Source organism: Myotis daubentonii, chromosome 4, assembly GCF_963259705.1.
Source record: "Myotis daubentonii chromosome 4, mMyoDau2.1, whole genome shotgun sequence".
NCBI lineage: Eukaryota > Metazoa > Chordata > Mammalia > Chiroptera > Vespertilionidae > Myotis > Myotis daubentonii.
Genome location: NC_081843.1, coordinates 82,552,716 through 82,566,719, shown reverse-complemented (window position 1 = coordinate 82,566,719; position 14,004 = coordinate 82,552,716). Strand labels below are relative to the sequence as shown.

At 33.3% G+C, this 14,004-nt stretch overlaps 1 protein-coding gene across 6 annotated transcripts in view; it reads right to left on the bottom strand.

The window, feature by feature from the left end:
* ADAMTS6 (ADAM metallopeptidase with thrombospondin type 1 motif 6) overlaps positions 1-14,004 on the bottom strand; it is a 227,881-nt gene that overhangs the window by 111,523 nt on the left and 102,354 nt on the right. For all 6 annotated transcript variants that reach the window (XR_009452669.1, XM_059694536.1, XM_059694539.1 and 3 more), the window contains exon 10: positions 5,907-6,053. Coding sequence is in view for 5 of the 6 variants with exons in the window: in XM_059694536.1 (XP_059550519.1) it covers positions 5,907-6,053 (147 nt within the window). In the remaining variant the exon portion in view is untranslated. The remainder of the gene's footprint in view (positions 1-5,906; positions 6,054-14,004) is intronic.

Sequence of the window (14,004 nt, the reverse complement as noted above, 5' to 3'; positions counted from 1 at the left end):
AAGTGTTCCTATATACTACATGGTTTCCTCCTAGTAACCATATCTGGTATATACTGTATAATAAAATCTTGCTTAAAGTATTTGGGGGATGGGGTCATTTTCATATTTTAATTCTTAACTGAGGGTTAAGTGACAAAAATATTTTTGCATACGGTTACTAACATTTGTCTGCTACTTTCCTGTTAATTTCAAGTAGAGATTTATATTAACCCTGGAAGTGCTTTTCTTTCTTCCTTTATTTTTAAATTACCAAGTAATATATCCCAAATACACCCCTATTGTCTCTCAGGAAGTATCTAATATTCTGATTGTTTAATAATAATTTCCTTCATTTTATTAGTAGTTAATTCATCTGCCTGATTTTGGAGTCTGTACAATAGGAGTCGTATTGTAGGTTTTCCTTTGTGACTTTATTCTTTCACTTGCTCAGTACTAGGAAAGTGGATATATCTATATTGATGTGTATAACTATAGCCTGTCCATTCATATTGTTCTTTGACATTCCATTTAAGACTATGCCACAAATATCAAATGAGCATTTGAATTATTTCTAATTTCTGGAAATTGCAAATTATGCTGATATGAATATTTTTGTACAGGTCTCCTGGGACAAAAATATTCTCTTTCTTAAAAATATTACAGATAAGATTTTTTTAAATATTTTATAATTATTTCCTTTTAACAAAATGGAAGTTATGAGTAATTTTTATTTAATCCAGGGTTCTAGCTCATCAATTCAACCATACAAGTCTTATGATGGTGAACCTAGTATTATTTATGCTACTACTATCAAAATAATAACAGTGGTAATATTACATATAATATTTTCTCATCAAATAGCACTTTTAAACACAGTTTGTGTTTTAGTGACATACGAGAATTTTTCCACTCAGAAAACATAAACCTCACTCATCATTAAAAAAATGAAGGATACTGTTAGTAGTTTCCATCTGAGATGCTAATGCAACTTCCTATTGTTAAGTATAATATACATGTGTCCAGAGCAAAAGAATAAACATAAAAAGTAGAATTGTGATTATTTCCCTAGCAGCATATATTTCATAACTAAAAGCCCGATCCTAGTTAAAATATACAGCAATATAGATAATTATTGAATTCACAGATTCTGCTTTTGTTTATGCTTCTAAGACAAGGCCAAAAAAATTTGTATCAGTTTGAGAATATGCTTTTTCCTTGACTACGAAATTCTTAGTAAATCAAAGTATATTTACATTTCCAAAAATCCTCGCAGCATGATAGCAAAGTCATATTTTATGTATCATACTTCTAATTTAGAGAAATCTTATTTACATAGCTCAAAAGTTAGCCTTGAAAATAGGAACATGAGCCAGAGTTGAGTCTTCAACTAAAATTTATAGACCCTTACATAAAATATGCACTCTTGGCTCTGTTTCCAGAACACATAAGGACATACCCCTAATTGTAATTGTAGATTTATTTTTCACTTCAACAATTATACGATAAAGTATAGACCTTCAGTCTATAGTACAATGGGTCAATCTAAAAAATAAATCTTTCTATATAACTCTATACATATCTTAACAGTCTCTGAACAACAACAACAAAAAGTTAACATAATAATGCCATCTGGTATTATTTTCCACAGAATTGTGCTCATATATCTAAATTAAGCAAAAATGAATTAAGTTGGTATCATCTACAAGTGAAGTTTCTTACCTACTGTGTTCTCATAAACTGCGCTACCAGTCTTCACAAAACTAACCATACATTCCATCCTAAAATGAGTTACTTTAAGTCAAACCTTTCTCTCTTGTCCTCTGGATGAGAGGGGTGCTTGAACAAAACTAAACTTGAAGCCTCCAATATCCAAACACAGTATCAATAACGGTTTATTAAGTTATGCTCTCTTTTTCTCCATAAGTAATTAGAACTTATCGATGATATTTATGGATTTGAGTGAAGTCCCCCAAATGTGTCAGAAACATGGAAAGAAGGAGAAACCTGTTTTTCTAAGCTGTTCCATGGTCTCCATGTAAAAAAAGAGGTCCCATCTATAAAACTGTTTTTTGTCTAATAGATCATTGACATTGACCTTCAAAGTAAATACTATAGAAGAAATATGAGTGCCTTAGTCATCCTGTTCATCTCATGTCACTTCTCTTGTAGCTCTACACTCACCTTTCTTTCTAGCTCACCTTCAACCGTAATGTTGCCTTTCCTTTTCAGCTTCCATCCTTTCTGTGAAAATGGATAATCTCTATTTAATCTGGAAACTGTAGGAGATTTTGCTATGGATCTTTGACAGTTCAAACAATATAACAGACTTTAATTTAAATAGAGCAAGTTGATTCACAGAGGCCTCAGAATTTTAAAAAACTATATGAAATTATTCTGTACTACCACTAAGTGGTGGAAAATACATGGGGGGGAAAAAGAAAAAGAAAAAGAAAAAGACAAAAACCTGAACTAAATGACTTCTGGCTGCCTTCCACTGCCTGGTAAATTAGCCCAGTGTCATCAGTGAGAGTGAGCCATGATACCAGGTTCATCTTTCTCCACTTTCTAAGTCAATAAATTAATAAATAAGTCCCGCAGGCAGATAGGAAGGACACTACCTGCAAAGCCGTCGGCGAAAACATCAGAAGCTGGCATAACACGTCCATTCTAACGGAAATAGGTTCTTTATTACTTAATCAGGACGGCTTCTGGGCGATTCATGAACCACTTATTGAATCACCGAGTTTAAGAAATCTGAAAAAAAATATTGGGAGTTGGTAAACACCATCTCCTGATTGATCAGTAGCACGTAGTGTTTGACATGAGAGACTTTTTACTATATTGGCATTTAAAGGCCATGGAATGGTTTTCAGTTGAACATAGTGAATACTGAATCTATAAATCATAGAAAGCTCATTGTTAAAATCCACCATCTTTGGCCTATACAGTTACTAAGTAGAGAAAGGTATGCATTTTGTTGGCTGGGCTACAGTTCCTAAACAATTCATCTTTACAGATTTCTTTTTCTTGAGAGGAGAAACTGAAATAAAATGTTATGAGTCTTTTTGAGCCAACTATAAAACATAAATGTAACCTCAATCCCTGATCAAAATATCACTGGATTTTAAAAAATATCACACATAGCTGCTAAAGCAATTAAGTCCATTGCATTAATAAAAAGGAACAAAGAAAGTTACTATTATGTCTTTGTGCTCCAGTGAACTGACCTTTTTAAAGGGCTTTATATTTTAAAAATCTTTACTGCTTAGTCAGATTATGATCAAGGTTGTATAGTTATTATTAAAGGCGGGGGGGGGGGGGGGAGCCAACTTTCCCCAAATTGCTACCCATTGTCTTTCACATCTGTCTCTCACAAATGGCTTTAATTTTGTGAGTATCTATCCCCAGGAGAATGCACAACAGAAATATTTTTATAAAATACAGGATAAATAAGCCCATTAGAACCCTGACAATACTAATTATGCTTACACATACGAAATGCAAAGAGGCAATAAGGCTTAAATAATGCTCTTTGTATTAATTCTTTTAATTAATTCAATGGGACACTTTCTTGCAATTAATAAGAATTTTACATTTCTCACCAAACCAGTGGTGATTTCTTAACTGTATTTTATCAGCAATTTTGGGATTTCCTTTTGGAGTATTTTAATAACCTTAATACTATTTCATCTGGGTAGGTGCTGGCAAGAAATGAAACCTGGTCCTTGGATTTAGTATGCATACAGAGATGGTCTAGCAAAGGGCTGTGCAATAGAAACAGGAAAGAGGAGCAAAAAAAAATATGGTACTTGAAAAGAACAAGAGGAGGGAAGCCTTTGAAAATGCACAGGAATACTGAGCATGTTATATAGTTTGTCCTTCTGGTGACAGTTACTAAGATTCCATTATAAAAACATGAGCCAAGTCAAGGGAGAAATGGCAGATCTGGCTTGATTTCTGGGAAGAGCAGATTTTCAACAATGTTTAAATTTAGGTAATATGATCTCATTTAAAAAAAAATCTTGGAAAATGATATTGCAAGTGCTTTGTGTTAAAAAAAAAAAAAAAAAAAAAAAAAAACTACCAAGAGATGTCAAACAAATTCTCTGTGGTCTATCTTTTAAAGCCCTTTACCCAGTTTTGGCACCAGGCAGAAACAGTGTTATAATGGTCTATTATTAAGATTAAAAACTGTTAGGTTATGGAGCACTACCTTCTAAGTGAATTCCTTCAACTTCATTATTATATTAGTTAATTCAAAAGAGCCCATTTTAAGCATTTATCCTTTAATCTTTGATTGAGTAAAGCACTGTATTAGGTATTTTTTAAATCTCTTGTTGAGGCTTTTTAAAAAATAAGTATTGCCCTGACCGGTTTGGCTCAGTGGCTAGAGCGTCGGCCTGGGGACTGAAGGGTCCCGGGTTCGATTCCGGTCAAGGGTATGTACCTTTGTTGCGGGCACATTCCCAGTGGGGGGTGTGCAGGAGGCAGCTGGTCGATGTTTCTCTCTCATCAATGTTTCTAACAATCTATCCCTCTCCCTTCCTCTCTGTAAAAAATCAATAAAATATATCTATAAAAAAAAGTATTTATAAGTTTTCAGAATATAATCAGACCATTCCCAGATATGAACCAAAACTTAAACGAACTTACAAGTAGGTTATCCCACATAACCTATCTGAATTTTTTAAAATGTTACACTATCATCATGTTAATGTGAAATCTGAAAGGACAATTTTTAAAAAGAATTTTTAAATCCTGTTTAAATAATCACCTGTGCTTTATGTATGACTCACCTTTTCACAGAGTATTTAATCTCTTCTCCCCAAGGGAAAAAAAATGGCACAAAATTATTGAAGGTAATGACAGAGCCATAGAGCTTAAAACCTTGATATCATTTAAAATAATATTTACCACTTGATGAATGTCTCTTAAGTGTTTTTAATACATTTTAGCATTATACATGATTATATACATAATAACCTGATGTTGTATGTATTATTAACTAAACTCACTTAAGAAATGAGGATCTGAAGATTATAAAGCTGAAGTAACATGCCCAAGGTCACAAAGTTAGAAAATGAGACCTAAGACTATTAGTTTACAAAGTTCAATACTGAAGCCCCGATGTGCAGGTGAAATGTGAAAAACACCTTCCTTCCTATTAGCTAATTTATATTCTTCACAGTTAAGTAACCAAACTCTTGAAATACATATTAAAAGACCAAGAAAGAAGGTTCTAAACTGTAGGAAAGATGTGTTTCTTAATAAATTTTCAAGCCTGGCCAGTGTTGCTCAGTGGTTGAGCGTCGACCTAAAAACCAGATCACGTTTTGATCCCAGTAGGGGTCATGCAGGAGACAGCTGATCAATGATTCTCTCTCATCATTGATGTTTCTATCTCTTCCTCTCTCTTCTTCTCTGAAACCCATAAAAATATATTTAAAAATAAATTTTCAAAGACAAGTTTTCAATTTTTCATTTTTATTTCGTGGGTGTTTGATTTTTTGTTGTTGTTGTTTATTACTATTAGATACTAAGGCATTCTTATAGAACTCAGTTTTCTTTCACCAATAAAATGAAATGTATAATCACTGAATTAAAGTTCGACCTATGCTCTATTAAATTGTGTAAATCTACATTTTTTCTGACATTGCTTCCCATTTAGTGAACGTTTATAACACTCATATCATTAACTCCATTTAAATCCTTGCTTCAGTTCCTCTAATCTATTCTGTAAGTTCTGTTTGAGTATGAAGGAAAATATTTGCCACAATGATATATTAAAGTACTTTCGGAACCACCTGAAATATCTCTGGGCCCTATAAAAGTTACTCATTATGCGAAGTTTGAAGCACTACATATTAGGCTTCTAGCAATGGTTTACTTCTAGAGCAATTCATCATCACTCTCCAGAGATTACTTACTCTAGAAAGCTGGTGATATAGTCTCGACTGCAGGAAGACCAGGAAAAAGGATTGGTATTTGCAGTAATGTGAGCTGCCATAAGTTTTGCTGTTTCATGACCTTTTGTCCCACAAGGATTTCCAAGTCCATCATGGTTCATACCAAAACTGTTTTAACAAGGAAGAAACATAAGAAACATAAAAGAAGTAAGAAAAAATAAAACAAAACCCAATACATCCTTTATTTTCTTATTTGATCGTGTATTAGTTTTATTAACACATGCCTTCCTTAAGAGTAGACTAGCCCCTCTAAGGCAGTGGTTCTCAACCTTCCTAATGTTGTGACCCTTTAATACAGTTCCTCATGTTGTGGTGACCCCCAACCATAAAATTATTTTTGTTGCTACTGCATAACTGTAATTTTGCTACTGTTATGAATCGTAATGTAAATATCTGATATGCAGGATGTATTTTCATTGTTACAAATTGAACATAATTAAAGCATAGTGATTAATCACAAAATAATATGTAATTATATATGTGTTTTCGGATGGTCTTAGGCGACCCCTGTGAAAGGATCATTCGACCCCCAAAGGGGTCGCGACCCACAGGTTGAGAACCGCTGCTCTAAGGAAATATAGGCTTAAAGTTAAAGAGACTAAGGAATAAATCAATGATACAATATATCTCCAAATCTCTTTAAATTTATCATATAATCTCAAATGTTATCTCTTCTTGAACGGATAATGTATTAATTCTCACTTTATAGATGAGAAAAACAAATTTAGTAAAAATACAAGACCTATTAATGATCACACAGTAAGTGTTGGAATTTTTAGCAGAACCTGCTTTTTAAGATGCTAGAGTTCATACTACTTCACTATGAATCAGAAAGGAATTATAAAAAGATGGTTTTGATCCATCGAGTCCTGGGTTATAGGCCAAACACAAAGTCCTTTTTCTTACTAATATAAATAAAAGAGAATTAAATACATAGGCAATTTGTTTTTATGTGTTTCAAAACACATTTTGAAAAGTCTTGACATATTGAATGATTATGAAGATAAAGTTTTTCTTTATTAACACCTCCCTTTATTTTTCAAAGCTTTTGTTTGTTTGTTTGTTTGCACTACATATAAATAAATTTTAGCCTTTCATCACAAGTAGCCAAAAGTTCAGGATGAGTATTACTAAAAAAAAATATGTCTCCATTGTGACATTCTAATAAATGATGTGTGTTCAAGGAAATAAATAATTTGTGTGACAAGAGTATAAAATAGATGAGGGTAGTCGCTAGAGAAAAAAAATTGGACAGGTAATTGAGAAGACAATAAATGAAAGTAAATATTAATGCATTTGGCAGTATAGAGACATTGAAGATTTGTAAGAGCAGCAGATGATTTCTGAGTAAAAGAATAAGAACTTGATCTGTATTTTAGACAGGTCATTATAATAATTTTGTGCTGGAGACATTGGAGTGGAAAGAGAATGGAGCCAGGGGGAGCAGAAGGAAGATCATTATCAATTGGAAAATGATGTGGGTATGAATTAGGGCACTGGATGGAGAGATGGGATTAGATTTGAGACATGTATAGAATGAATTGGCCTTTATAAATACAATATAAAAGAGCTATAATAAGGACATATAATATGTTCATACATGGGGGGCAGAAAGGAGTAACAAGTATTTCAGGCAGAGGAACTAACAAAAGCAAAGGAAGAGAAGTGTATGAAAATGTCCAGAAACCCATGTTAAAATACCAAATAACTATCCAAGAACACAAATATTTCATTTTCCCACTTGACATCAACATATTGGAGTCAACCTAATTGAATGCTCTTCTAAGGACATGATGGTGGAATTTACAATTAGTTGAATTAGACATATATTCTGTCAAAACAATCAGCTACAACTGTACATAAAAGGCTCCTTTGTTCAAATTCTTAATCCAATAAACTTAATATTCTATATTTCTCTGAAAGGTTGGTGCTACTGTGTGAATACTACTATAATTCTTGTCAAATGATAATAGCTTTAAAATATGGTTTCCTTTTAGCAGCAGTCTCTTAAATATCCCACAGTCATGCTAAGATAGGTGTAGGCAGGCACAGATGGTTTTAAGAAAGTCATTTTCGAGATCTTCAACTTCCTTATGTACCCTATTCTTTTAAAAAAATCAAGTTCCTTCTTTTGAAATTAAATTTCTCCCACTTACAAAAGAAAAACTTATCTTTCAGCCATCCACAATTTTATAATAGTTCATAGCCTTGGAATATAAAAATATGGATGGGCATCAAGGAAAGAGAAATGAAAAACATTTGGTGGCAGCTTTGAGAAAGAGAATGGTGTTAATGATTGAATATCATATCAGGTAGTTTCTTGCTTTCATCAAATTTATAGGAGGATATAATCAAATTAACAGCTGATAGATTGTAAAAATTATTTTCATGATAAATCACCATGGATATGTTTTAACAAATAATTCAAAAGTAGTTCAATGAATTGATTGATATTTCTATAATAAACTCCTTTCATCTCATCTACTTACTTATATTAACAAAGCATTCATCATCTACAGAAACAAAATGAAGAAATTGAACTGATGCAGAAATCCTGCCTTATTTTATAGGAATACAAAGATAAATGCAATAATTTAAAAATATATCTAATTAAAGATACAGCTTCTTATAAAGACTTTGCTTTTATATTTTATTTGCTTTTATATTTTATTACTTTTTAAATCTGTAATATGGATATGCCCCTCTGATCAATCATTAATAATGATTGCTATTTAATGAAAAAAATAATCCAGGCGAAAAATTCTTTATGATTATAGGAAATTTTTTAATGTAATTGCTATATAGATATATTTTTATATGGAGATATTTTATATAATTAAACATATTTTTAAGCATAAAATATATGTTTAAATATTTTGAAAATATAAAATATACCATTAGGGTAATAGTCTGGGAGGGAGAGAAGAAGCAAACATATTGAGTTAAAGGGAAAAAATGATTAAGATTTTAACTATAAAATAAGAATGGGTTTGTGTATTTTTTAAAGGCATATGATAGTTTCCAAATTGCTATGGTATTCAGATTCAATTGGATATTTTTAAAAGACATATATAACAATTTTATTTTCACATGCTAATATACACAGTATTCCAGAAATTCTATCTTTTGTAGTTACTTAGAAAAAATAAAAATTTTTAGACATCAGCTGAAAAATACACAATAGGGTACATAGTTTTAAAAAATTCAGAAGTATAAGAGAGAAAAGATTTTTTTTTCTCTCTTGAGGAAACTATTGATGAAGAGTTTGGAAAGCAAAAAAGTGAAACTCATTAGTGATCAGAAAGAATAAATAAGAGGCCACTTTAAAACCATCACACTGACAAACATTGGAATGTTACCTAGGACTAAATGTTGGCAGTAATGTAGAGAAACTGGGATCTTAGTTCACAGCATCTGTAATGTGGTCAGGGCAGCTGTTCCAGAGAGCAAGTCAGCAGTGCTTAGTCAGATTAAATAGGCAGATACATTATAACCCAGAAATCCTATTCTTGGATATATATCCCAGAAATATTCCCAAAGAGAATATGCATAAAGATGTTCATGACAGGATTATTTATGATAGCAAGGAGATAAAGACAATCTAGGTGTCTGTCACTAGGGAATGGATAAGTAAACTTTGGCAGATGCATATTATGGAATACTAAACAGAACTTGGAGTCAGCAAACAAGATAGATGTCTACACATAAGTATGGGTGGATCTTAAAAACAGTGAAAAATTAAGAAAAGGAACAATGTCTATAACACTATATCAAACATGTAAACAAAAATTACATACACACTCTCAAATAACAAAGAAAGGTCATGGAATTGTTCCAAATTAAAGACTAAAGAGACTTAACTAAATGCAATTAAAACTGGATTGGAAGAGAAGGAAAGGAGGTTATAAAAAACATTTCTGGGACAACTGATAAAACTTGAATATGATTGTATATTAATGATAGAAGTATATCAACGTTAAATTTTCTAATTTGACAGCTCTACTATGGTTATATAAGAGATTGTCTTTTCACCTTAGGAAACAGATGCTGAAATATTTGGGAATAAGGGAAATGTCTACAACTTACTCTCAAATACCTAAGAAAAATTTCATGTATATATACAAAAAGAGGTAGCATATATTGCAAAATATTAACAACTGAATCTGAGTGAAGGACACATGGAAAGGCTTTTTATTATATCAATATTTCTATAAGTTTGAAATCATTTCAAACTTAAAAAGCTAAAAATGAATACATACATGTACAAAACAACCTGCAATATTTTACAAGGATATGTATGTACTCAAATATACGTATCGAAATTGTTAAAGTAGTGGTTTATGGGGGAAAACAAATGGCAGTGGGAATGGAAATATAGAAATAGAGCAGAAGGGTCCTTACTGGGGCTGATAATGATACTGTGCCAAGAACTAAGGTTGGATGGATAGATGGACGGATGGATAGGCAGGTAGGAGGTAGAAAGATAGATAGATAGATAGATAGATAGATAGATAGATAGATAGATAGATAGATAGAGATAGATGTAAAATAAAGTCTGCTGTTTAGTTTCAAAAACACTGTTTTTTTAAAAGAACAAGAGAGACAGGAGAGAGAGAGTGTAATAAACCTGGGGCCCACCCTGATGAGTGAACAGTAGTAACAAGAGCACACTCCCATGGTTGGTGTTATGTGTTTAATAAAACATTTCATATTACATAAAAGTAATGTTTCTCATGTGTGGTGGGTTTTAGGGCCAGAGAGAGAGAGAGCGGTGACGGGGAGGTTAAGAGAGACAGCTTTCTGTGGGCCTCTTGTGTTTCCTACGTTATGCTGGGTATATCAAGTCTGCAAGGCTTGCTCTTTACCCAGGCTATGTCTCAGGATAACTTTAAGAAATGACGTAGCATCACCCCCTGGATAAAGAGCAGGATTTCTTACTAAAGGAGTCCCCTTTATCAGCCGTTTCAGTAATCTGCGGTCAACCGCAATCCAAAAATCTATATATATAAAAGCCTAAGTGACTGGATGAACGAACAGACAACTGGATGACAGGCCAGTAGTTATGACGTGCACTGACCACCAGGGGCCAGACGCTCAATGTAGGAGCGCCGCTCAGCTAACAGACGGCTGCCAGACTCTGGGCTGACAGCTGATGAGTGCAGCTGTGGCTGCGTGAGCCTCTCCCGTGGACACTCCCCCTGCGTGCCCAGGCTGCGGTGGCAGGGGGGCCGGGATGAGCAGAAGCAGCGCCCAGCCTGGGTGTGGGCTCCTCCCTGGCCACTTGCCACTAGGCACACTACTTCGTGCTGTGCAGGATCAACATGGACAGCGGGCTAGAGCCTGATGAGCTGGCAGGTAAGGCGGGGTTGCGGTGGCACAGAAGTCCACTGATCCCTGCAGGCCAGGCCAAGGTACCCCACCGGTGCATAAATCCGTGCACCAGGCCTCTAGTATTAAATAAAAAATTCCAGCAATAAACAATTCATAAGTTTCAAACTGGATGCTGTTCTGAGTACTGTGAAGAAATTTTGCACCACCTGCTCTGTCCCACCCTGGACATGAATAATCCCTTTATCTATTGTATCTACTCTGTATCTGCTACCCACTGATTAACCACTTAATAGCCATCTTGGCTATCAGCCTAGCAGTTTTGCTTTTGTTTTAATTCATGAATGAGAGTTCGATGTTCTTGAAGTAATTGACCAAGAGTTGGAAAATAAGCCCTAAATGGTTTGGCTTAGTGGATAGAGCGTCAGCCTGCAGACTGAAGAGACCCGGATTCGATTCCTGGGTTGCAGGCTCAATCCCAGTGTGGGGCATGCACGAGGCAGCCGACCAATGATTCTCTCTCATTATTGATGTTTCTATCTTTCTCTCCCTCTCTCTTCCTCTCTGAAATCAATAAAAATATTTTTTAAATGATTAAATAAGGTAATAAATATGGTGTTGAGATCTATAGCTATTATAAAAAAAAAGAGTTGGAAAATTGATCAGGAGTAGGAAAAGAGCTACATTAATAAAAAGGATGTGTTTCTTCAGGATAGGAGATGTTATTTTCATCATCACTGTAGTCACAATACACTCTAGGTTAGGTCAATATAGCAGGTGCTCATTAAATCTCTGGTATGAAATTGCGCATGAGTGAAAGTCTTCTTATTGATGGACTGTAAAACATGAGAGACAAAAATCTAGAAAGCATCATATGAACATACCTCGTTTGATGGTGAATAATGTAATAAAAATATATAAAATCATGTCAGTAATAAAAGTAGAAAGGGTAGAGTTTGGGTCAAAATGAGTGGTATCACCACTCGGAGACAAAGGGGTTGCAATATACACTAAAGACTGTGCAATATATATATATATATATATATATATATATATATATATATATATATATATAAAAGACTGTGCAATAAAGGTTATTCATTAAATTAAGATTCTGTGAGGAATTGAGAAATACAAATTGGCAATTATAAAATAGCCAGGGGGATGTAAAGTACAGCATAAGGAAAATAGTCAATAATATAACTATGTATGGTGCCAGGTGGGTACTAGACTTTTGGGGGGATCACTTCATAAGTTATATAAATTCCTAATCACTATTCTGTATACATGAAACTAATATAATGCAAATTGATTTGAGAGAGAGAAGGGGGGAGAGAGAGAGAAAAACACTGATGTGAGAGAGAAACATTGATCAGTTGCCTCCCGTACATGCCCCAATCGAAAGCACAACCTTTTGGTGTAAGGGATGATGCTCCAATCAACTAAGCTACATGGCCAGGACTGTAATTGAAATTAAAAAAAAAAAATTTTAAGTTAAGCTTCTGTGACTCAGAATCTATCATATACATCAACCTGTTAACTTATATGCTTTTCCCAAATATTTTTCTATTGTATGTTATTTTTCTATGAAAATGATCTTTCCTTTAAAACTATGTTTAGCAAAACAAAATCTCCTTATATACATATGTGAAGAGATATATAAGGAAAGGTCATTTATTTTTTAGGATATATTGGAGGAAGCGCATTGGTGATTATATTTTACATCACTTAACCATATATTATTTGACCATTTTACTGTAAAAGTAACATAATGTATTTTGCACCACAAAATAATAGCTTACTCTAAACTTTGATACACAATTCTTATTTGTTCTTTTGGAAGATCAGTAAAAATAAAAAAGAGTAAACACAGACTACGAAGTATAAAGTTGATATGCATTCAGTCTCGAGATTCTTTTTAAAATCACAATCGATGTTTTCAAACCAAACAAAGGATCTGTATAGCTAAGAAAAATCTTAAAATGCCTAATTCAACATTTTTATCTAAGCAATCTTAATTTTATCATGTTGCTAATATATAAACATCATTTTTTCTTAAATAATCATGGTATTTAAACTGTCGTGCATTTTGTTAAATAACCGTTAGCACAAAGAGCATGTACTTTTAAAACCAGTCACTAAAGGAAAAAAAATAGATGTTTTTTCAGTTCTTGAATAACACATACACAATTATAGAATTAAAGAATAGTTTCTTGCCCAGCTGCCATGGCTCAGTGGTTGAGTGTCAATCTATGAGCCAGAGGTCACAATTCAATTCCCGGTCAGGACATATGCCCAGGCTGCAGGTTCAATCCCCAGTGAGGGGTGTGATCAATGATTCTCTTTCATCATTGATGTTTCTGTCTCTCTCTACCTCTCCCTTCCTCTCTGAAATCTATAAAAATAATTTAAAATATATTTTTAAAAGAATAGTTTCTTAATGTTTTGAACTTACTAAATTTCACTTTAAAAAGTAACTTTAAAAAGTGATGACATAATTATAGTCTAAATTGTGACAACTATAAAATCTCAAAAATAAGCCTTCCCATTGTAGCAGAAAAATATAAGGGAATAAAGGGACATCTTTCTTAAAAACTATTTTCCATTTGTAATCTCTTTGATCTGTTCTTATTCATAACTGATCTTGGCTATGAATCACTTGTTACAATAAAGCAAAAAACAAAATTTAATGGATGTACTCAGAGCCTTCTATAACCACATCTGGCAAACA